Genomic DNA, 24,639 nt, shown 5'->3' on the forward strand with positions numbered 1-24,639 from the left:
TAACCAAAGTGTTCATCTCATCCAGATAAGGCAAACATTATGAGGATCTTGACCTCCCATTAAAAATCAAATCAACAGTGAGTAGTGGTAGTGCAACATGATGAATCATACTAGTGCAACATGATGAATCATACTCTCAGCAACAAAAGGTAAGTTTGTATTGTCGTCATCTTCATCACTTACTAAGATTAGAAAGTTATGGTCATAAATCAGCCACAAATTAAATAGAAAATTAATCAGCTAACACATATCTTCTTTCTGGAAATTATAAAGATAGTAAAATGAGGTTTTTTTTTTGTGTTTTTCATTTCAGTTGTGTAAGTCAAAATCATGATCATTGATGAACATTATTAGATGGACTAAGTCTTCCACTAAGATCAGTACCTCTTCCAGTAAAATCGCAGACAACGACTATTCTGTGTAATGCACTACAAATGAGACATCCTATAACCCTCACAATTTGTCTATACATCGTAAATTTGGGGTTACTGTACCCACCTAAAAACATGAACTTGGAAAAAAAAACTGTATTATAGATTCAGAAATTCATAAAAAGAACCCTGAAACTATAGTCTCTGAAAACTCAAGCAATGACTGCTCTTCATACAATATTTCTTCTTTTTTGCTGTATTCAAAGATCTGTCTCCGCGACAAACACCCTAAATGGAACAAAATTCCTGAAGGACCCTGAAACTATAGTCTCCAAAAACAAGATTTTCACTCTAGGATTCTTCAGCCCTCCTACTTCTTCCAAACGATACGTGGGCATATGGTACAGTAAGCCCTCTGTAAGAGATGTTATATGGGTAGCAAACAGGAATAACCCACTCAATGATTCTTCTGGGGTTCTGAAGATATCAAAGGATGGCAATCTCCAAGTGCAGAATAGTAGAAATGAAATCCTTTGGTCCTCAAATGTCTCGAGTTTTTCAGCTGAATTCTTAGCTGCTCAGCTTCTGGATTCAGGCAACCTAGTTCTGCAAAGCAGCGAGGAGATCGTATGGCAGAGTTTTGATCACCCTACAGACTCTTTCTTACCAAACATGAAACTTACTGTCACCAAAAATGGGACCGGAAAAAAACCTTTACAGTCCTGGAAAAGCCCATCAGACCCATCTGATGGGCGATTCACTGCAGGAATTGATACTTTTACCCTTCCCCAACTTGTAGTCTGGGATGGGAATCGCACACGCTGGCGAAGTGGTCCATGGAACGGAAATATCCTTATTGGGGTACATTTTGATTTTAAGGACTTCATTAATGCTCAGCTTGTGATTTCTAGTGATAAAGAGGGGACAGTCACTGCAGTATATTTTTATCCGAATGAGTCTCTACTATCAACCTATATGTTAAGCATAGATGGAAATTTGTCACAAATATGGTGGAATGAAATAAAAAGGAAATGGGAGATTGAGTGGCAAGTTCCTACAACAGAGTGTGATGTTTTTGGAAAATGTGGAGAATTCGGAACCTGCAACCCACGAAGACCAACAATGTGCCAGTGTTTGAAGGGTTTTCAGCCGAGAAATAAAACAGAATGGAGCAAAGGGAACTGGAGTGATGGATGCTTGAGGACAACAAGGTTGCAGTGTGATATGGGAAAAGGTGAAGACGATAGATTCTTAAGGATGAAGATGATGAAAGTACCGGAAAATGCTGAGTGGAGGTTAGGGTTGAATCAAGATGCATGCAGAAAACAATGCTTCAAGAACTGTTCTTGTTTAGCTTATGCATATGATGCAGGAGTTGGTTGCATGACATGGAGTACAAGTTTGATTGACATACAAGAATTTTCAGTAGGCGGAGTGGATCTCTACCTTCGTCTAGCACATTCAGAGCTCGGTAAATTCAGTGCTTCTATTACATAAACTCCCATTAGCTACTGAACTAGAGTATATGATTGTGACAGTCAAGTTCCAATTTAAACTGCAGGTACTAATAACAAGAAGAAAGTAATTGCAGCAGTGATAGGAAGTTTTATAGGAATGGCAGTAAGTGCTGTCCTATTCTACTTTCTGTGGAGGCAAAAGGCGCATCAACAAGGTATGATGCATTACCTCATAACACATACCCTGCTGTTTAGAAATAAGAAATCAACAAGGCACTACAGAGTAGATTTTTTGATAATCATAGTCACTAAACTGAACTGTACTCAATCATGCGAAAACTGATTCAGTGTAAGCATTTGATTTGCATGTAAACCCAATTATTACAGACATTAACAGAACTGATAAAGCTACTACATTGGTGGGGAGAATTGGAAGAACAAAAAATTTAAAGTTAAATAAAGATTATTTTTGGGGGTGAACATGGTTCATTAGGTGGAATTTATGATTTACAGGGCAATAGTTCTTCTTCCATCCTTTGATTATCATCTACAAAAGCTAAATTTAGTCCAAAATAAGTTATTTTATTTTTCAAAATAAATCTTTTTCTCCTTGATAGTCCACAAACAATTTAATTTACTCCATTTTTTATTTTATTTTTTTGGTTAAAATGAGTGATTGTTGGGAGTAAATTTTGTATTTTAGTTTGATGGGGTATGGTTAGCTCTATTTGCGTATAATAGAGCTAATTTTAATCATCATAAGTAAATCTTCATTTTATTTTATTTTTTTCATGATGTTCAAAGAGGATGCATGACCTTAGTTGCTAATGTATATATAGTTCTTACAACCCATATAAGAAGGTTAAAGAATTGAAAACAAATTTCTAGCGTCGAAATTGTACTTATCTCAGTCCCTAAATTCTTGGTTACTATTGAAGAATTAGCATCTATTATGGTATACAGATGCTAAGAAGAAAATGAAGGTAGACAATTACAAGAAGAACAATTTGAACTTCGAAGAGATTCCCCTGTTCAAATTTGAAACGCTTGCAGCAGCTACAAACAATTTCAATGAAAGCAACAAGCTAGGACAAGGTGGTTTTGGTTCAGTCTACAAGGTCATATATTCTACAAAACTAAGATAAGTAATTATTTAGTTAGAGAATAATGCAAAACTCATAATGTGAACAATTTTACTTACCAGGGAAAGCTACAAGATGGACAAGAAATCGCCGTGAAACGTCTTTCAGGGTTCTCTACACAAGGCCTAGAAGAGTTCATGAATGAGGTCAAGCTTATTTCTAAACTGCAGCATCGTAACCTGGTCAAACTTCTTGGCTGTTCTGTTGAAGGAAAAGAGAAAATGTTGGTTTATGAATACATGCCAAACAAAAGCTTGGATGCGCTTCTATTTGGTAAGTTCTGTTAACTCACAAATCACCATTTAGTTCTCATTTCCATATAGCATTGTTTTGCATAAGTACCATCAGTCACCAAATGCAGGAAATCAAAAGGATTTAGACTGGGACACTAGATTCAACATTATTGAAGGGATATGCAGAGGCCTCCAGTACCTCCACAAAGATTCTAGATTAAGGATCATTCATAGAGATCTGAAGGCGAGTAATATTTTGTTGGACGAAGGACTCAATCCAAAAATTTCAGACTTTGGAATGGCAAGAATTTTTGGGGGTGACCAAGATGAAGCTGACACTCGACGAGTTGTTGGGACATAGTAAGTTTTCCATACTTTAGACTTCAGTCATCTAAACTCAGAATGAATTATGTAATCAGTTCATTCATTACTGAAATACAAGTTCTGAAACTACAGCGGCTACATGTCTCCAGAATATGCAATGGAAGGGCTATTCTCAGAAAAATCTGATGTATTTAGCTTTGGAGTATTATTGCTGGAGATTCTGAGTGGAAAAAGAAACAGTGGCTTCTCGGATGATGAGGATTCCCTCAGCCTTATAGAAAACGTAAGTTCTCATACAACTACAAGTTTACTGCTTCATATAATCTATCTCCAACATAAAGTTTGATTCTGTTGTTACATCTCAGGCATGGAAGTTATGGGAAGAAAAGAACATCATGTCATTGACTGACCCAACGATTTCGGAACCTCCACATGAACAGGTTATTATTAGGTGCGTACAAATTGGACTATTGTGCGTGCAAGAATTTGCAAAGGACAGACCAGATGTACCTACTGTCATCTCTATGCTAGACGGGGAGATTTTAGATCTTCCAAATCCAAAGAGACCAGGATACGTCCATATCAATCGGAACATCTCCTACTCTCAACAGAAATCTTCCATAAATCATATATCTATTACAGAGATTAGAGGACGGTAAGTGAGAATTGTGTAAGACAATGAAGGCAGTGCCAGAAAGTGAACTGTCTAGCTTGCGGTCGCTGAGTTTCACATCTTAGCTCAATAAAAGAACATGTATTATAGTTTTAAAGAAAATAAGAAAATTCAAATAAAAATTAATAATAATAACAGTATTTTATTGATCTCAAGTTTTTATGATAGATCAGGTTTGTAAGATTCAGACAACTCAGACTCGGCTTTGAATGAATAATATCTCTGTACTTGTATTTAAGACAGAAAGAAGTGTCAAATGTCCACACCTATGTAGGAATGGTGAGGTGATATTAAGAGTCTATGTAACAAGTATAGAGAAAAATGAAAATATAGAACGAACATTACTTCTATCTATAGTTCGAAGATGATACTGTGGTTGATGAATCTCGCACTCTAAAGAGCAATATAATCATTAAACAACACAGTTTCCAATCTACATAATCCTTAATGGTTGTACTCTAAGATACTATAACTAACTTAATCTTGCAAAAAAAAAAAACCAAATTCGACATAATGCTTAGCTTAATTACGTCGTAAAAACACACACAAAATTTGACATAATAATCCTTAGTACAATCTACATCTATATTATTCAGTATAATAGAACATAACAACATATTGAATGTCACTTGATACTTTGTCCTTTTGTAATGTTTTTGTTTCCTACTGTCGACACTTTCAATTTTAAAACCTTCTCTTTTCTACTGTATTACATAAACGAAAGAGTGAAAGACCAAACATTAAAATTAAGACATAGTAACAGAGTATCAGATTTTTTTACTAGTACTGTCTAGAAGCTAATACATCAAAATTAAAGTTCCAAGAAAAATTATTTCAACTTAATTTTTGAATTATACCCATAAACAGCTGACTTGGTCACTTCAGGTAAACATCAAAGCATACAGCCAAGTTTTTTTATGCAAAAATTTTCAGCCCACATTCTTTGTTCTGGGCCCATGTGTAATCTTTTCTTCCAAAGTTTCCATGGAATTTAAAGCAAAAAATCTACAACAGCTGAAGTCACAAAAAAAGCTACTGCTATTAAGTTCAATAAAATGGCTACCTAAATACGAAGATTGTAATTAGTTCCACTCACCAATATCAAATGAAACCGAATCCCATGTACTGTATCTATTCAACACTGTTGTTTTCTTTCCTTCTACTGCAACAAAGCACAGCCCTTGATAAAATCACAGAGACCGAGTTTCTTAATTATCCAGAAACTATTGTTTCCAGTAATGGGGCTTTTAAACTGGGGTTCTTTAGCACCCCTAACTCAACACACCGTTATGTAGGGATCTGGTACAACAAACTCCCTATGAATAACGTTGTGTGGGTGGCCAATCGGAACAACCCTCTGAAAGATTCTTCTGGTGGAACAATCAGAATTTCCGAGGATGGTAATCTTCAAGTCCTAAATGCTCAAAATCAGACACTTTGGTCCTCAAATGTCACCATTTCCAGCCAAACTAATAGAAATATAGTCGCCGAAGCACATCTCTTAGACACCGGCAACCTAGTTCTGGTGGGACTTGAGGGCAAGAACTTATGGCAGAGTTTTAACCACCCGACTGATACAGCTTTGCCAAATATGAAAATTACTGTCACCAAGAGTTCTGACGGAAGGAAGATGTTACAGGCATGGAATGGCCCTTCAGACCCCTCTTATGGGAGGTTCTCTGTTGGCATTGATTCTTTTGCCTTCCCTCAACTTGTCATATTTGATGGTGATCAACCCTATTGGAGAAGTGGTCCGTGGAATGGACACATCTTTACTGGTATAACAAATAACGAGACTGACGAATTCAATGATGCTGGATTCAACCTAGAGAATGACAGGCAAGGTACCATTTCTTTGACATATTCTTATACTAATCAGTCAGTGCTATCTAACTATGGGTTGAGCTACCAAGGGACTTTGACTCAACGATGGTGGGATGAAAATGAGAAAAGATGGAAGGTTGCGTGGGAAGCTCCACAAACAGAGTGTGATCTTTATGGCAAGTGTGGAGCATTTGGAAGTTGTAATTTGCAGAATTCACCAATTTGCCGGTGTTTGAAAGGATTCAAACCAAAGAATAAGTTTGAATGGAATAAAGGTAAGTGGTCAAGTGGGTGCACAAGAAGAAAACCATTGCAATGTGTGAGAGGAAGTGGAAAAGAGGATGGTTTTTTCCGGGTTAAGGCAGTTAAGGTGCCAGACAACTCTGACTGGTTAATTGGATTAGATGAAGATGAATGCAGAAACCAGTGCTTGAAGAATTGTTCATGTCTAGCTTATGTATATGATTCAGGTGCTGGGTGTATGTCATGGAACAGAGATTTGATTGACACGGAAGAGTTGTCTGCAGGTGGGGTGGATCTTTACCTAAGGCTGGCGCATTCTGAGCTAGGTACTAGGCTTTTGATTGACATGTTGTCAGTGTTTTCTATACTTATCTTTTAGCAAGAACCATACTGAAGATGCATTATGGTTTGCAGGGAACAACAGGAAAACGGTAGCAGCTATTGCAGCAACAGGGAGCTTAGCAACAATTGTAGTTGTTTCCCTTATTTTAATTCTGAGGAAGCGCCAGACCCTAAAACAAGGTAATTTTTTCGTTGTAAATAGTAATAATGCTTCAAAGATTCAATGATTCAGCAGAAGAGCATAACCTAATTTTTTGTATTTACTGAAAATTTAACATCTCAAGGAAAGAAACTTCAGAAAAAACAAAGAGTGTCAGATGCTCTCAGAATAGACAATATTCACAATAACCATGATCAGATCGAAGAGGTTCCGCTATTTGATTTTAAAAGGGTGGTAATGGCTACAAACAACTTCCAGGACACTAACAAGCTAGGAAAAGGTGGATTTGGTCCAGTTTACAAGGTAATCAATGTTCAAATGGCTGTCCTCTTAGCCGAGAAAAGTAGGAACGTAAAAGTGTAAAGAAATCACTTTAAGATTTGGTTTTGTAGGGAAAATTAGAAGATGGACAAGAAATTGCTGTCAAGAAACTTTCAAAAGCCTCAGGACAAGGAGTAGAAGAGTATGAATGAAGTGTTGGTAATCTCTAAACTTCAGCATCGAAATCTTGTCAGACTTCTTGGTTGCTGTGTGGAAGGAAAAGAGAAGATGTTAATATACGAGTATATGCCAAACAAAAGCTTGGATTACCTGCTTTTTGGTAAGTATTACATTTTATGTGACGTCACTTTGCATTCATTAACTAATCATATACTACTATACAAGTTTTATTGATCCACAATAAATCCTTAAATACCAAATGATTTATCTCCAGATCCGATGAAGCAAGACCTACTACCCTGGAAGAAACGCTACAACATCATTCAAGGAATATGTCAAGGACTCTTATACCTACACAGAGACTCTAGATTAAAGATCATTCATAGAGACCTCAAAGCAAGCAACATTTTGTTGGACAAAAACCTAAATCCAAAAATTTCAGACTTTGGCATGGCCAGGATTTTTGGAGGAAAACAAGAACAAGATGACACAAGAAGGATTGTTGGAACATAGTAAGTACTTACCTCCCACCCCCACCCACTACCACCTCCAAATAGGAAGCAGAAAAATGCATGCTCATCTAGTTCTGAACACTAAAAGCCATGTCTTGACTGATGTAGCGGATATATGTCTCCCGAGTATGCAATGGAAGGGCGATTCTCTGAAAAGTCAGATGTATTCAGCTTTGGAGTCTTATTATTGGAAATTGTGAGTGGCAAAAGGAACAGTCTCTTCTGGTACAAGGAGTCGTCCCTGAGCCTGCTAGGATATGTAAGTTTTTATGACATTGTATGGTCTATATCCACTTCCATCATATATACAATCTATTGAATGACCTCATGTCTAACTCCTCAATTTTTGTTCTCGTCTATCAGGCATATAAATTATGGAAGGAGAACCATGTTTTATCATTCATTGATCCAAAGATTGCAGAAACATGCTTCTTGGGAGAAGTTCAAAAGTGCATACAGGTGGGCTTATTGTGTGTGCAAGAATCTGCTAAAGATAGGCCGAACATGTCTACCGTAATCTCATTGCTACACAAGGAAGATGCAAATCTACCCCAACCTAATCAACCTGGCTTCACTCACAGTCAAAAATCTAAAAATGTTGGTTCCTCCTCCGAACAGAGCCAACAGACTTCATCTACAAACTATGTCTCTGTAACAGCTTTGAGTGCTCGATAACAAATGCATTCTGTAGACCACATTCAATGGATAGACATGTAATTAGTTAACATACTCTTATTCATTAGGGTTTTGTTTTACAAGAAGACTGCCCTAATCTGTGTATTTTTCCATACCAAAATAAGAAAAAGGTAGGCCTGTATCTGGTAGCAAAATGTGCTTTTACAGTTTTACTTTGCAATGAGCCAGAACTAGATTTACATAGATAATCCTTTCCTTGTAAGCTGCAACATAAAATTACCCATCAAGGGTTTGCTCCCATAGCTTAATTATTAATTATATAAGCCGTCTAATTATAAAACCAGATAAGACAATGATAATGAACTCTGAATCCTAGAAGTTCAGAAAGAACTCCCAAAAAATTTACCCCTTAACTAGTTGATCTCCAATAATTCAATATAGACTAATTGGGTTCTGCCGACCAGAAATTCACATTCACAATTGTGCAGTCACCATCCACTCGTCCAGTATCAATTTTTTCTCCATCAACGTATCATTTACAGTATAGGACTATAAGGCAAGCTCAAAGAGAAAACCACACATTCCATAAACCAACATTATCTCCACACCTCTTCCTGACCCACAAGTCGACATTGTTTCAGGGACAAATTTCTGTTCACATTAGAAAGTCTTTTATCACTTGAGCCTCATTTCTAAAGGAAAATTTCTCGAGCAATCATCACAAAAAACAAAAATAAAAATATTTCACAAAAACTTCATGTCAAAGTAATGGACCAGCCCGATCAGAAATAGAAGGAAAACAAAAAAAAATGTTAAATCAATTGGATTTTGTCTACTTGTGTCTGCAGCTTCCTGTAATTTTCTAATTCTATACTCGTCGACTACACTCAGACAATTAGTTCAATTAAGACATACAAATTTCCTTAGCATGATAAACAGATTTTAACTTCCATTTTGGTGTGTAGTTCAAAGTCAAGAGCTCAAGATCATCCAAGCAAGTCTTCCAACACACCAGAAATATCAAGGACAGCGACTTAATCTGTGTAGTGCACCACAAAAGAAGCATCTGGAAATACTTAACATGTTTTCTACCCATCGTAAACTTGGGGTTATGTAAATACCTTAACTTTATAAAGTTGATATAAATGTGTTATGAACGATTCAAAATTCATTGAAAGAAATTAAAACCCCAATTCCACTTTTTTACCAAGAATTAAAATATACCTAAACTAAAAAAGAGCAAATGACTGCTCTCTGTGCACTAATACTCCTTTCTTGCTTCATACTAAAATCTTCTTGCACAACAGATACCATCAATACCACAATATTTCTCAAAGATCCTGAAACTATAATCTCAAAAAACAACAATTTTGCACTTGGATTTTTCAGTCCCGAAAATTCCACTAAGCGTTATCTGGGAATCTGGTACCATAAGCCCTCTGTAAGAGATGTCATCTGGGTAGCAAACAAGAACAAACCACTCAATGATTCTCCTGGAATTTTGAGGATATCTAAGGATGGAAATCTCGAAGTGCAGGATAATAGAAACAAAATCCTTTGGTCCTCAAATGTCTCAGGTTTAGAAGGTTTTGACTCCCCAACTGCCCAGATTCAAGATTCTGGCAACCTTGTTCTGCAAAGTGGAGGAGAGATCCTATGGCAGAGTTTTGATCACCCAACAGACTCTTTCTTACCAAACATGAAACTCTCCGTCACCAAAAGCAAGAATCAAAAGAAAGCATTACAGTCCTGGAAAAGCCCATCAGATCCATCAGATGGAAGATTCACGGCTGGCATTGACACTTTTAGCCTACCCCAGCTCGTGATCTGGGATGGGGATTATCCACGCTGGCGAAGTGGTCCATGGAATGGAAACATCCTTATTGGAGTACAATTTAATTTCGCGGACTTCATCAATGCTCAACTTGTGGTTTCTAATGATAAAGAGGGAACAATCACTGCAACATACTTTTATCCAAACAAATCTCTACTATCAACTTATATGTTGAATGCAGAAGGGATATTTACACAAATATGGTGGGATGACAAAACGCAGAAATGGGAGGTAGAGTGGCAGGTTCCTGCAACAGAGTGTGATATATACGGGAAGTGTGGAGCATTCGGGACCTGCAACTCACAACAGCCAACAATTTGCCAGTGTTTGAAGGGGTTTCAGCCGAAGAATATATCAGAATGGAGCAATGGAAATTGGAGCAATGGATGCTTAAGGACAACTAATTTGCAGTGTGAGAAAGGAAAAGGTACAGACGATGGATTTTTAAGGCTGAAGATGATGAAAGTGCCAGATAATGCTGAGTGGAGGTTAGGGTTGAATCAAGATGCATGCAGAAGCCAGTGCTTGAACAACTGTTCCTGTTTAGCATATGCATATGATAATGGTGTTGGTTGTATGACATGGAGTACAAGCTTGATTGATGTACAAGAGTTTTCAGTGGGTGGAGTGGATCTCTACCTTCGTCTAGCACATTCAGAGCTAGGTACATTTTATTTATGTGGATTCTCGTTAGTGATTGATCTAGTATTTATGATTGTGGAAATGGTTTTAAATTACAGGTATTAATAATAAGAAGAAGAAAGTACTTGCAGCAGTGATGGGAAGCATTATAGGAACGATGTTAATTGCTGTTTTATTATTCTTTCTGTGGAGACAAAGGGCGCATCAACAAGGTAAAATGTCTTGCTTTTAATACCAATCATTTTTAGTAGGGTGTATGCCTCCTACCAGGTTACCACCCTTCTGTTTAATGATAAAACTTGATCAAAGTAGTTCATTAATGATGTCTTTTATAAAAAGATTTTCTCCTTCAGAGCACATATAAAAACATTGGTGAATTTATTATTTTTAAATAAATAAAATTAAGATATTGGCCAATTATTCCAAAGCTAATGTGTACTATGAACCATCTTTCAAAAAAAAATGTTTACTATGAACCACAGATGACAAGAAAAGGAAGGAAGACAATTTCATGACTAGTGATGATAAGAAAAGCAATGTGAAATTTGAAGAGATTCCACTGTTTAAGTTCGAAACACTCGCAGCTGCTACAAACAATTTCCATGAAAGCAACAAGCTGGGACGAGGTGGTTTTGGTTCAGTATACAAGGTAATATTTGCATGCAAATAACAAAGATACTTTTTTTTTTTTTTGGTGAACAATAACATAGATACTATATAGTCAATAGCTTATGATGAAGAAGCATAAAGCTCGATGTTAATGTTATAAAACTAGGGAAAGCTGGAAGATGGGCAAGAAATAGCTGTGAAACGACTTTCAAGGGCCTCTACACAAGGTCAAGAAGAGTTTATGAATGAGGTGAAGGTTATTTCTAAGTTGCAGCATCGTAATCTGGTCAAACTTCTGGGATGTTTTGTTGATGAGCAAGAGAAAATGTTGGTTTATGAATACATGCCAAACAAAAGTTTGGATGCTATTCTATTTGGTAAGTATCATCACTAACTCATCGCTGTTTTGTTCAGTTTCCCAAGTAATAGATAAGCAATTGTAGCATTTCACGTAACTATGATCAATCATCAGTGGCAAAAAAGCAAAAGAATTTGGACTGGAAAACAAGATTCAACATTATAGAAGGGATATGCAGAGGCCTCCAATATCTCCATAGAGATTCTAGATTAAGAATCATCCATCGAGATCTGAAGGCAAGTAACATTCTGCTGGATGAAGAGCTTAGTCCAAAAATATCAGACTTTGGAATGGCAAGAATTTTTGGGGGTGACCAAGACGAAGCCAACACTCGACGAGTAGTTGGGACATAGTAAGCTTCCCAAATTTCAGATTTTGGTCATCCTTTAATCAGATTGGTTTTTTGTTCATTGAAATAGAAGTTTTGAAACTGCAGTGGTTACATGTCCCCCGAGTATGCAATGGAAGGGCTATTTTCAGAGAAATCTGATGTATTTAGCTTTGGAGTTTTATTGCTGGAGATTCTAAGTGGAAAAAGAAACAGTATCTTCTCAGATGAAGAGCATTCCTGGAGCCTTATAGGATATGTGAGTTCCTGAATATCTTTTAAAAATGTACATCTTTCCTCTACCTCAAGCAATCTCCTCATTAAACCTCGACATTGTTTTAATGCTTCATCTCAGGCATGGAAGTTATGGAACGAGAAGAACATCATGTCATTGATTGATCCAGAGCTTTCTGAAGAATCTGAACCTGGCCAGGAAGAGAATATTATGAGGTGTGCACATGTTGGACTGTTGTGCGTGCAAGAATTTGCAACAGACAGACCAAACGTACCTACTGTCATATCTATGCTGAATGGAGAAATTTCAGATCTTCCATACCCAAAGAAACCAGGATTTGCTCATATCACTCAGGACATCACCTCCTCTCAACATAATTTTTCCACAAATTATGTATCTATTACAGATATAAGTGGCCGATAAGTGAGAAATGAGTAAGATGATTAAGACATTCCAAAAGAAGGGTAGCACATTTGCTCTGGCTAAGTTAATATACATTTTCACAAAAAAAAAATATATATATATATATATAAAATAAAAACTATACTCCGTATCATAATTTATAAATGCTGGTTTGCATCTTAAACTTGTGAATCTTTAAATAACATGGCTTTCCAGACCGAGTTTCAAGACTTACAACCTAGTTCCATAATATCTCTATATCACAAGTAAAGTTCCAACCGAATTCTACACTATTTGTGCTTTCTAGGCCTCATTTCACATTAAACCTCATTCTTGAAAATCATACGACAAAGAAAATAAAAATAAAAAAGTTTGTGTTGGTTATCGCCCAAATTTTGTAAGCCCATTATTCTGGTGGAGTATTGTGCATATTTTAGGGCTTCCGAAATAATCAAGCAAGGTCATTACTTGCTCTTGATTTCTGTAGAATAATGAGCATTATTGACATTGGAAGCTATTAGAATATTATAGCTGATTCGTGAATTTTCTAGAACATTATGGATACAAGAATAATGGAGAAATTTCTAGAATATTCCAGCCCTAGGTCATGGGCATTCAATCATTGAATACAACACAACACAAGAAGCCATACCCACAAAGCCTTCCCACATACTACACCTTGTACTATTTACCTTCTTTACGAATCCACTATTCCTACTTTGTAATACTCCATTGTGAGTTTCTTATAGTGAGATATAGTGAGAGTTCTCTTGTAATACTCACCCTTTTAAGGGTTCCTATACTCTCCTATTTTGAAATAGTGGAATAAAAGTGCATGTCATTACATAAAATCATATGTTCATTTATATTAATTTATCTTGCCAATTATCAATTCAATTTATACTTCTCAATCAAACACATCACCCACCAACCCTAACACTTTGCTAATGAAAACTTAATTCAATCATGTGGAGATTTTTTTTTTTTGAAGACATATAGAGAATTAAGATTACTTCATTTAATTGTCTCTTTAAAGAGGTAAAAAAAAAAGCAGTAAATATTTTATTTGTGTTCTTTCACCCACTAGCAAGAGTAGCAAGCTCAAAGCAAAACAAAACATATGGCTCAATAATGTCTACTCCAAAACAAAACAAAAATAGACCACTCAATTTGAACTTACCTTGATTTACCATATGCAATAATGTCTACTCCAAAACAAAAAAAAAAAAAAAAAAGACCACTCAATTTGGCTCTTTCAATTGAAAAAGAAAAGTTGTATCACTAAATACTAGATTTGGAGCAAATCCATATCTTAAAGCAAGTCTATTGTACAAGATAAGTATTTCTAAAAGACAATGATCTGCTCTACCTATAATAAGATTAATCACGGATGCATGCTCACTTTAAGCAATATAAATGAACACAGTCCAGACCTCAATCACCTCATTGAACCAATGCGAGCAATATAAATTAACACAGTTCAGACCTCAATCACCTCATTTAACCAACACGTATCGTCTAGCTACTGCAAAGCATATCTTAAACTCATCACTTAATTCTTATTTATCTATTGGCTACTATAAAGCATAATCATTTCTTTAAATATAAGACATAGACCTCTTTCACATTTTCCATGTCCACAAAAAATCCATAAGGTTGCAGATGACTCATGACTGCTCTATTATGATCTAGGTATCCTCCTCCGTAACATGAGTTTTCCCCAATACCATCACAACTCACAATCATCATGACTCTGCCACCATAATCTCCAGTAAACAGCTAACACTTCTACACTTCTCTGCCAATATAATCCAATATTGACTAGTAGCATTCTGCACTTACACACTAAATTATTCAGTCACTGGATCCACCCACCAAAATTTTACCAATCACTTCATCAGGACCTGGTATAGTAAATTAGTAAGCCTTCATGACCAATGGGAGAGACTCGGAAGGGACTGAAAAGATATCCGAAAATCTTATACACTACAATGGTTCTGAACAAATAGGGTAGCAAATAAATGTCAAAAACAATCATAATTCCTCACTAAACCAAACTTGATTCTGGGAACTCTTTAAGTCGGATAATAGGGATATCTTATGAGTTAGGCTATTGGTGTAACAGTTAGCCTTTCTAACAAACGGTGAAATGAGAATACCAACCTTAGTTACTATTGGCTATATAAGAATATCCAAGTGATAGCCCATACCTGAGTTATGTCCGTATATGAAAAGGCAATGGTAAAGTGAATATTTCACCGTCCTTTAAATGGCCAACTGTTGATCTAAGAGTTTTTCATATCATGTAGCAGTTTGGTCACCCTACTAATTCTGGATTTCTGCAGATTCTTTACAGCGAAATCCAAAACCTATAGTCTAAGACACTAAGCAAAGCGGCAGTGGCCAGAAAATTGTTTCAGATGGAAGCAAGAGTGATTTCTAGCTAGCCTGGACGCTTTCATACAACCCAGTATGTTACTCCGTATATGAAATGGCGATGCCAACACCAGCATACACACCATAAAATGTTAAACATCTACAATACAGGACAAATAAACCAGACAAGTCCCTACTACTCCATTAGACTGCACGACAATGAGCTCAGAAGGGAAGAAATACCTACAAGTGTGACTTAGACGGACTACAGCAGAAAGTAAGGGCCATTTGGAAATAGGAGCTAATATTCAGAGAGACATAATCTAGATTAAAGCGCAAGTCAAAAGCCACAAATTAAAAATGCCACTGTATGCTAAGTTAAGATTTGAATAAAATAAAGATGGCACTAGTTAACTGTTCATATTAAAAATATGCAAATGATATTGCTATTGGCTGTAAATGGAGTCCAAGCTTGATTGACATACATTCTCAATTAGCAGGAGGATCTCTGTCTTCATCAAGCAGCTTCAAAGCTAAGTAAGTATTTCTACACCAAGAAAAATTAGAACATTTAAAAAAAATTATAAAGGGGAGAAAATTGTCAAAATGTTATCAAATTTGAATTGTATGGTTGCATACCCGAGTACAAAGACTTTAAGATAAGGTCAACATAATGTTCAAATCACATTTAGTTTCAAGTTTCAACAATCGAATTGTGTGGTAGCAAACCCAAGTACTAAGAATTTAAGATGAAGTTGAACATAATGTTCAGATCACATTTAGTTTCAAGTTTCAACAATCTCAGAATGTCATTTCTCTTTTTAATATTCACAACTCAAGTCATTTGGTAATGCATTAGAAAAAATGGTAAGACTAAAATATAAGTAATGCAATAAACAGCTGGAGAATATACATTAGGGACATAACAAACCACAGCTACAATTGAAGCCTTAATACAAAAGCTGGGTTAAACTACATGAGCCAAGAATAATCAAAAATATAAATAAAGGAATAGTACACAGGTAGGAGACAGATCAGAAATCTGAAAATCATGGAGCATTCCACCATTTTAACTTAAGAGGAAACAATAGTCATTGACTACATCTAAAGCATCCAGCAGTCATTTCAACACTGTTCAGGCAAGAGAAAGGAAGTATAATTCATGCATTTCTATGGTCATGACAAATGAGGGATTTGTTCTATGTCTAAACCTAAGTTTGCTTCTGTGTCTGAGATAACCAGCGCCACATCAGCATTTTTCAACAAATAAATGTCTTAGTCAAAGAGGTAAGTGTCAGATAACAGAACAGCCAATATAAGTATGTATGATGAAGCTTATTTGATGTCGAGCAAGCAAGTGACCAACTTGTCAGCTTTTCAGCCATGTGGAAAAAAAAAATACTTAGTGAATGTAGATAGCATAGGCTATCAAAGACAAGCCAATATACTTATGTGAATTATAGTGAAGTCAAGCTTTCTGTTACTATGAAGAATAAAAGAAAGTACTGAGATTGAGCTAATTGCTAAATTCACTAAGTATAAATGTAAAATACCTATGAAAATTAAAATCCAAAACATGTATATACAAGATTTTACTTGGTATCACCCCTAAAAAAAAAGAGGTCAGAAAAAAAAGGGCAATTTATAATACCCTCTGTGATGACACGTATCGAACCCTCACAGATATTAGGTTTGGAATCCTATTATATAGCTATCAGAAATCCCCTGGTAGGTTTTGACAAGCAAACTACAAATACAGAAATCCCCAATATGGATATACATGATGTAAGTAAGTAATAGAGGTGGCTCAAGAATACTGCAAAGAAACCGATAGAGGACACTGAAAGAAGCCCAAAACACAAAGAGAGGCTACACTCAATATAAAATGAGCATCACCTCAGAAATAAGCCCGAAGCAAGATGCAACATCCAGAATTTACTGAGCAGGTGACTGGCACAAGAAGTAATTTCATCCCTCTCCCACAATCAGCTGTATATTACAAAGTTGAGGAACCCCTAGATTTGTTAGTCTTGTCATCCTGAGAAGAATGTGATGAAGATAACATTGCAGCATGATATGATGAAGACGCAAGCTGAGCCAAGGCTGGAACTGCACCACCTGTAACGTAAAAAAATGATCATGCAAAAAGTTGACTTGTAAACAGAAAGTAAGCTAGGTAACCCTGTCCCCCATCACCACACACCTAAAATGTATTACTAATTGATAATAATCTAAGAAAAACTTCCAACAAGATTTCTTATTTACTACGTAGGTGGTATTATGTGCCTCAATTTTGAAATGGATTGATAGCTAAAAGTGGAAGGCTTCCTAGAAAGAGGAAAAGAGCATACCTGCCAGCCCAGCACAGGCCGAAGAAAAAACTATCACTGGTGGTGCCTGATAAAGTCAGAGTATTAATACTAACGTGAGGACAACGTGAGGATAAATACATAAACAGAAAACAACAAATACCATAGTTACAAAGCAAGAAATAACCTAAAAACACCAGAAACAATAACACTATCAATGGGCAATTGGGCTGGACAAATTATATTGTCAACATTTAATAAAATTCAGAATAATGCAATCACAAGCATAACATGACCAACTTCTAATGGATAATGTTTTCTCAGCTTAAAAAAGAACTAGTTGATCGACTAGTAAAGGTTGGAACTAAAGGAATAACAGTTAAATAATGTTCAACATAACCTCAAACATCTAGGAAGTTTGGGTTTAAAAGGGGGGGTGGGGGGGGGGGGGGGGGGCAGGAGATGCACTGGGACCAATTATCATATACTTTACATACGGTGGCCTCATTGTGTAACCAATTTCTAGAGTGGAGTACTAATCTCCAGAAGAATCAAAAGATGAAAAAATGGAACTGACGGAGACCATTAACAAATATTTTTTAAAAAAAAATTAAAAGATAAATTTGATTAACAAAAGGTAGCATGGGAGTCTTGGGAAACCATTGGCTTGAATTCAAGTAGAAAATCAAATGATACAATTATACACATATATTAAATCATTTGACACATTCTAGTCACAATAATGTTTTTGTTGTACACACAAGTTACCAAGCATATATTAGACATTTATTGCACATGTTTCCCTTTAGATCAAAATTGGCAACTCTTTGGTACAAAAAGAGGTAGGGGCATTACAATTCAGATGCTAAAGCTTATATACCAAAAGCTCTAAGTCTATACCAAAAAACACATTTTTAAGTCCATATACATGCAAGGGTTCCCAGCAGAAATTGGCACATTTGGCTTCTCCAGGCCACGAAAAGTAAAGACCAATAGTCTCACTCTAATTAGGGAGTACTATCTCATAATGAATAAGTTTATTGTTCATATAACTTACATTCTAAATTTTCTAGCCTAAAAATTGGCCCTGCAAGATACCTAGAAATAGAAAGATATTGTCAAACATGATACACAGAATTAAAAAACAGCAGATAGAGTGGGCCAAGAAGCAAGAAGGTAGTGAATTGGGTCCTTATTACACTATATCCCACTCTGTTCTTATCCATGGAGTGTCTACTCAGCATTGGCTAGCTAAGAAAGGTTTATGCATGGGGATCAAGTTATTACACTATATCCCACTCTCTTCTTATCCATGTAGTATAGAATCAATTGACAGAAATCTAAATAGCAATGCAAAAAGACTCTAAACTACACAATGCCACATCTGCATGGTAAAGACACAATACAGACTTTAATAATATATATATATATATATAGGGTTGAAATCCAATGAGAAGGATCTTAAAATGAGAAGGAACAGATGTGCATAAATTTTATACTAAATGTGCATTTTTTTTTATATTGAATGTGCATAATTTTGTTTCAAACTGATAAAATTTTTTAATTTTCTGGAAAAACGAAAATTATGCACATTTGTTCAAAAAATATGCACATCAAATTTGAGTCAAATTTTTTTTTTGCACATTTAGTTCAAAAAATATGCACATTTAGTACAAATTATGCACAAAAAAATCCTTCTCATTCTTCTTATTTTAAGGAACTTCTCATTTGACCCTAAATCTAAATCTAATATATATATAAATATATATATATATATATATATATATATATATATATATATATATATATATATATATATATATTGAAAAAGAAAAAGAAATAAGTTCTGCATAAAAAATAAAAATAAAAAGTTAAGCAATCATGTCTGCTATGTACAGAGGCAGAATATCTGGGACATAGAGGTTCCTGGTCAAACCTATTAGTTGCTTAAAATGTGGATGCAGTGAGTAAAGTTGATGGTAGGTCCAAGCTTAATATGCAGGGCACTTTCTAGTTTCTTCATTCTAAAGCTATTTATCAGATGTTGAGAAGACCAATCACAAATCTTTTTTGCATGCCAAATGTGCAACTGACAAACATTTCTAGATGCAAATTTACCTTGTGCCTTAGTACCTTAACCAACAAATTATATTTAATCGACTACAAATAGGCTCAAGAACGTTAGTTCTGTTTGCAGCTTTGTGCCATCTATTCTTCAATGCAAGACACTATTTGCACCTCTTCTAAAAATGTGATTTCTCGCTGGAATCTAGGGTGTGATGTTGTACTGATTAGGGTTTTCAAGCAAAGATTATAGGAACAGCGAATGAAAATAGCAGTCAGAATAAAGCAAAAACACTACTTTGTCTTCCAGCTTGAATTTTATCTATTCCATATGGAGCGAATCATAAAGCTTAACACTAGAAGATTTCAGACCACTGGTAAGCATCTAAATTAGCGGTACTGCTCTACTGTGTTTACAATTGCAATTAGATGTGAGGCAAAGAGCTTATGAGAGAGTTTTTTGCTTAAAACCCTTCCATTTGGTTAAGCTTGAGGAGGCTAAAAAATTATTATACCACTATTGGTGCCAGTACTTAAATACTATTGAGTATTTGGCGATAAAAAATCATTTAATCTCCATTCTTTATTTATCAGCATCTCTAAAACACTAACTCTCACACTAACAATTTTAAGATCAAAATTCTAGTGTATGATGTCTGCCTTCTCTTGGTCCAGCATATCACCATGTCAAATTTGACGGACAAAAAATTACACAATCTCCATGACAAACAAATGAAATAAATATGAAGCATCTAGTGATCATTCTTGAATTCTTGTACATTCAAGTAAATACATTGTCTTTGTATAAACTTGAAAAGCATCCAGACACAACATTAAGCAGCATCTAGTAATTAAACTTGAATTCTTTTAAATTCAAGAAAAGACATTGTCTTGGTAAAACTTGAAAAGCATCCAGATAAAACATAATGCAGCATCTAGTGATTATTCTTTTATTCTTATAAAAATAAAAAAAAATAAAAATAAAAAAAAGTAAGGTAAACTTACTCCGATAAGGAAATGAAACCACATTGGCCCTTTGACCCACTTACGAACAGTCGGCATAACTGCACGAAACAACACTCGTAAACTAAAGATCTTGCAACAAACATTCTCCTTATAAAATCAAAAAAGTTTAAGGAACATTTTATGACATTTTGAATTCACCTCACTAAGTGAAATGCAGATAGTAAAATTAGGTATTTACCAAAATTGAATGCATAAAATGCACTAGTAGTACCACCAACAGCAGAACCAATCTGCAATTATTCAAATATTTTATGCACAATTTTGAAATTTTCAATGAAATACAAAAATCAAGCTGAATGTTAATCCTATTCATTCAAAATGAAACTCAAAATAGAAATATATACCATAGAAAAGCTGTCTCTAACAAGCGGCGCAACTGTCCAACGACTAGTTTCCTGCAGTAACAACAAAATTGAAATAATAAGAAATCAAATAATTCAATCGTAGTTTGAAAGAATCGAATTTTGATTTTGAATATTGGGGAAATTTACCATTTGTTTAGAGAGAGGACCAGCGCAGTGAGGACATGTAATTGGAGTCACAACTTTGGAATTTGAAGAATTCTTAGCCATCTTCAAGCTTTAATGGACTGATTATCTGGTGGACGTGGTGGTTATGTTTGATGGGGGTGGTAGAACACGGCGGCGATATGAGAGAGAAAGTTAACCTATAATATGATCCAATGATGAGTTGATGGAAGAAATTATGTCTCCAGATCCACACAGTACGTGAGACACAGACTACAATCATACAGAACCATAACTGAATTAGAAAACGATCAAATTAATACACACAATGTTCAAAATTTAGGAGCATAATAAGCAAATTAATTCAAATATCAGGAGAATTAATATAAATATATCACTAATTAAGAAAATAATCTCATAAGTTATGAGCATCATTCTAATAAAATCGCAAAAATTGAAGGAAAATTCGCATGAACGCAAAAAAAATCGTCAAATTCAAACAACTAATGATACATCAATACGATAGGAAATATAAGACTCAAACAATACAAGTAATATTATTGGTTTTCATCAAGCGAAATAATGTTTATTACTTCTTTCTCAGCTTATTAAGACCATAAATAAAGCAAATTAATCAATTAATTCACAATGTAGAAGAATTCGTCCCAAAAATCAGTTTAGAAGCATAATAACCACATTGATTAAAAACTTAGGACCATTAATCCAAATAAATAAGATGAGAAAATATACAAATAAATTCACTTGTTTGGAGCATTATTAGTCTAAATAAATCGCAGAGTAGGAGCATAATTAAGCAAATTACGACGGAAATCAGAAGCATAATTCTAAATTCGTAAGCTAAAGTCATAATTAAGCAATTTAATTTGCAGATTACAAGTGTTATTCCAAAACTATCGCAGCAAATCAACTCAAGAAAAATCGCATGATATGCAACAAAATTCGTCAAACCCAGACTCCGATTGATATTTCAATACAGAGAACAAATTTATTTCGTAAATTGCGAATCCAATACCAGGAATTCGTCAGCCCGTGAAATCATTAGATATAGTTGAATGATTTGAACTAAAATGCACCAAAATTGTGCTACCATAATAATTCAGAATAAAAGAAATAAAACAAAATTGAGGATACCACTCATACCTGTGAATTGCGGATTGACCAAATTTCTAGAGAATTCAAGCAAATTGCCAACAAAAAAGCTTCAAATTAACGAACTGAGCACAAATTACTGAAATTAGATTCGACTATTCAACATTGAGGTAATTTAGGGTTTATCAAATAGTCTTTGAGGGAGATTTAGGAGAGTGGGAAAATTGGAGCAAATACGAGTAGGGGAGAAATTGTGAGACTACGGCGGTTTAAAACCGAACCAAAATACCAAATCACAAACCGAACCGAATTACAAATGTAGTACTTGTATTGAAGTGTAGTTTTTTTTTTTTTTTCTAATACTAGATTTGTGTATTTGCGATGCACGGTAGTAATAATCATTTTTCCATAATTATTGTGATATAATAAAGAAAAAAATGAAGAACTCATGTGGAATAAAAAATGCAATGCATATTGAAAAATAATAATAATAATACCGTTACTCCATATTAAAACTACAATTGAAATAAAATATATATTATTGTTGATTAGTTGTGTTGAAAATATTTAAAAATAGCATACATTATATTACATTAATAATGCATATTATTCCCAAATTGTTGTTGCGGGATCAAACACGATATTAGAAGAATTAGTAACGGTCTGTTCTGATTGACTGAATTAAATTGAACTGAACTTATTGGAGCTTAACTAAACTAAATATTTTATGAGAGAAAGAAATTAAGATAAGAACTGAACTTATTAGAGCTGAACTGGACGGGAAATACGCTAAAGAGAATAGACCCTAAGTGTGTGTAAATAATATATAATTCTAAATGTTAAAAAGAACGAAGAAAGTATACAAATTAAAATTTTAAATCATACATCGTGTGCATATAGATCTAATATCATATGAGTTATAAATGTACACACTTGATTTGACAACTTAACTTTAACAAAATGATGTCACTTAAAAAAATGAAATTAAAGAAAAATTAACTTATTTTGTTGAACTGAATTGAACTGAACTGAACTTATTCGAGCTGAATTGAATATTTTATGAGAAAAGGAAATTAAGAATTGAACTGAACTAAAGTGAAAATAAGCTAAAGAGAACAGGTCCTAAGAGTGTGTAATGCTTACTAAAGAATTGTAGACCATTAAAGTAAGAGATATCTTGTGTAGTCGAGTGATTATTGCCTTCCTTCCAATTGTAGCAGATTTTGGAATTGATTCTAATCACCCGCCCTTTAGGGTTCTCTAACAAAAAAATAAATAAATCCACAAAAGATTCAGATTCCTCTGGTTTTGATTCAAATAATTGCATACCATACTTTGATGGCATACTACGAAGTAATTAACTTTTTTAGTATAGAGAACAAAGCCTAAAATTTGAAGGAAAATGCTATACATAGCCCTTAGGACTATATATAAGTATTAAATTTACACTTGAAAATCGTAAAAAGTTCAAAATTCATAAAAATATAAATACTAATTACACCACAACGATTTACTTGTGTTTTTGTCATGAATTTCTAATTTTATACAATTTTCAAGAATATTTTTAATGCTTATATATTAGCCCTTAAGGCTACATATAGCATTACCCAATATTTAAAAAGGTATGTGTATTATCCTATTGCATAGAAAAATTTATAAATATAAGTCCACCTCTTATTAGACGTATCACGTATGCTTTCATTATGTCAAAAAAACAGGTTAATTATAACTCCACCGACTATTACATGAAGATAATAAAAACTATTCTATTTTTTTAATATTAGACGTATGCACTACAAGAAAAATCACTTTTCGTAGCGATTGTACATTCGCTACAATATGCAAGTATGTTTGTGAAATAACTAAGGATGTCGTATCATTTTTACAATCGCCATGGTTTTCCCATATAAAATCGATACGGAAAACATAATAATACATATCCACACTATTTTTACACATTTATATAATTTTGAGAAATCGTATCATTTACAATCGCCACTAAATCCTAAAAATCGATACGAAAACCTTTTCAACACTAGATATATAAATATTGTTTGACAAAGAGTACATAAAATATGTCATAGCTTATTGGTGAAACATTTAATATAAGAGTTTAAGGTTGCATGTGTCGAATCTTGTAAAAATCATACGCATTTTTTTTTTTGAAGAAAATGAGTTAAACATTTATAGCGATTGTAATCGCTACAATAATCACCACAATTGGATGTAGTTTTTCGTATCAATTATTGAGGCCAACCCCAACGATATTGAAAACCACTACTAAAGGCTAAGGCAACGGGGGATATTGTATCGAATGACCATTCGTTGGGAAAACTTTTTGTTGCAATTACAGTCGATACTAAATGTTAAAATAATCGTTACGAAAAGGTTATTTTCTTGTAGTGATGCTTTTATTACGTCAAAACCAGGTTATTTATTACTCCACCACTATTAAATGAAGATTATAAAAAGCTAATCTTTTTTTTTTTTTTTTAAATATTTTATCCTCGTTACTATATAA

General features: G+C 34.5%; 3 protein-coding genes and 1 pseudogene across 11 annotated transcripts; 3 read left to right on the top strand and 1 right to left on the bottom strand.

Annotated features, from left to right (window-relative positions):
- The first annotated feature begins 350 nt into the window (after positions 1 to 350).
- On the top strand, positions 351 to 4,521 carry LOC145577462 (G-type lectin S-receptor-like serine/threonine-protein kinase At1g11300). 3 transcript variants are annotated; one of them, XR_014098799.1, is made up of 7 exons: positions 351 to 1,842; positions 1,933 to 2,043; positions 2,792 to 2,946; positions 3,033 to 3,243; positions 3,332 to 3,563; positions 3,646 to 3,810; positions 3,893 to 4,030. XR_014098799.1 is itself a non-coding variant. In XM_081634895.1 (7 exons), exons 1-7 carry the CDS (start codon positions 591 to 593, stop codon positions 4,184 to 4,186), a joined length of 2,406 nt encoding a protein of 801 aa, XP_081491021.1. In that variant the 5' UTR covers positions 353 to 590; the 3' UTR covers positions 4,187 to 4,521. The 3 variants fall into 3 exon arrangements, 2 of the variants coding, with proteins under 2 accessions (XP_081491023.1, XP_081491021.1); XM_081634895.1 differs by having other exon boundaries at positions 353 to 1,842; positions 3,660 to 3,810; positions 3,893 to 4,521; XM_081634897.1 differs by lacking the exon at positions 3,893 to 4,030 and having other exon boundaries at positions 352 to 1,842; positions 3,677 to 3,811.
- On the bottom strand, positions 3,035 to 22,399 carry LOC145577463 (uncharacterized). Of its 6 annotated transcripts, XR_014098801.1 has the most exons (9): positions 22,170 to 22,389; positions 21,033 to 21,281; positions 20,886 to 20,936; positions 20,720 to 20,771; positions 20,521 to 20,579; positions 17,494 to 17,539; positions 17,039 to 17,260; positions 15,628 to 15,689; positions 3,037 to 3,171 (listed from the first exon to the last, which is right to left on the bottom strand). XR_014098801.1 is itself a non-coding variant. In XM_081634899.1 (7 exons), exons 2-7 carry the CDS (start codon positions 21,111 to 21,113, stop codon positions 17,139 to 17,141), a joined length of 411 nt encoding a protein of 136 aa, XP_081491025.1. In that variant the 5' UTR covers positions 21,114 to 21,208; positions 22,170 to 22,389; the 3' UTR covers positions 16,680 to 17,138. The 6 variants fall into 6 exon arrangements, 3 of the variants coding, with proteins under 3 accessions (XP_081491025.1, XP_081491024.1, XP_081491026.1); XR_014098802.1 differs by lacking the exon at positions 15,628 to 15,689 and having other exon boundaries at positions 3,035 to 3,171; XR_014098800.1 differs by lacking the exon at positions 3,037 to 3,171 and having other exon boundaries at positions 15,345 to 15,689.
- On the top strand, positions 5,301 to 8,712 carry LOC145577460 (G-type lectin S-receptor-like serine/threonine-protein kinase At1g11300; annotated as a pseudogene). Its single transcript, XR_014098798.1, has 7 exons — positions 5,301 to 6,593; positions 6,682 to 6,789; positions 6,894 to 7,072; positions 7,162 to 7,370; positions 7,485 to 7,722; positions 7,831 to 7,981; positions 8,086 to 8,712. The product of XR_014098798.1 is annotated as a G-type lectin S-receptor-like serine/threonine-protein kinase At1g11300 (transcript).
- LOC145577461 (G-type lectin S-receptor-like serine/threonine-protein kinase At1g11300) lies at positions 9,602 to 12,867 on the top strand. The gene is made up of 7 exons (XM_081634894.1): positions 9,602 to 10,856; positions 10,933 to 11,046; positions 11,317 to 11,483; positions 11,610 to 11,820; positions 11,916 to 12,153; positions 12,238 to 12,388; positions 12,485 to 12,867. Exons 1-7 carry the CDS (start codon positions 9,602 to 9,604, stop codon positions 12,785 to 12,787), a joined length of 2,439 nt encoding a protein of 812 aa, XP_081491020.1. The 3' UTR covers positions 12,788 to 12,867.
- Positions 22,400 to 24,639: the final 2,240 nt, after the last annotated feature.

The sequence above is a fragment of the Chenopodium album genome, chromosome 14 (assembly GCF_948465745.1).
Source record: "Chenopodium album chromosome 14, dcCheAlbu1.1, whole genome shotgun sequence".
NCBI lineage: Eukaryota > Viridiplantae > Streptophyta > Magnoliopsida > Caryophyllales > Amaranthaceae > Chenopodium > Chenopodium album.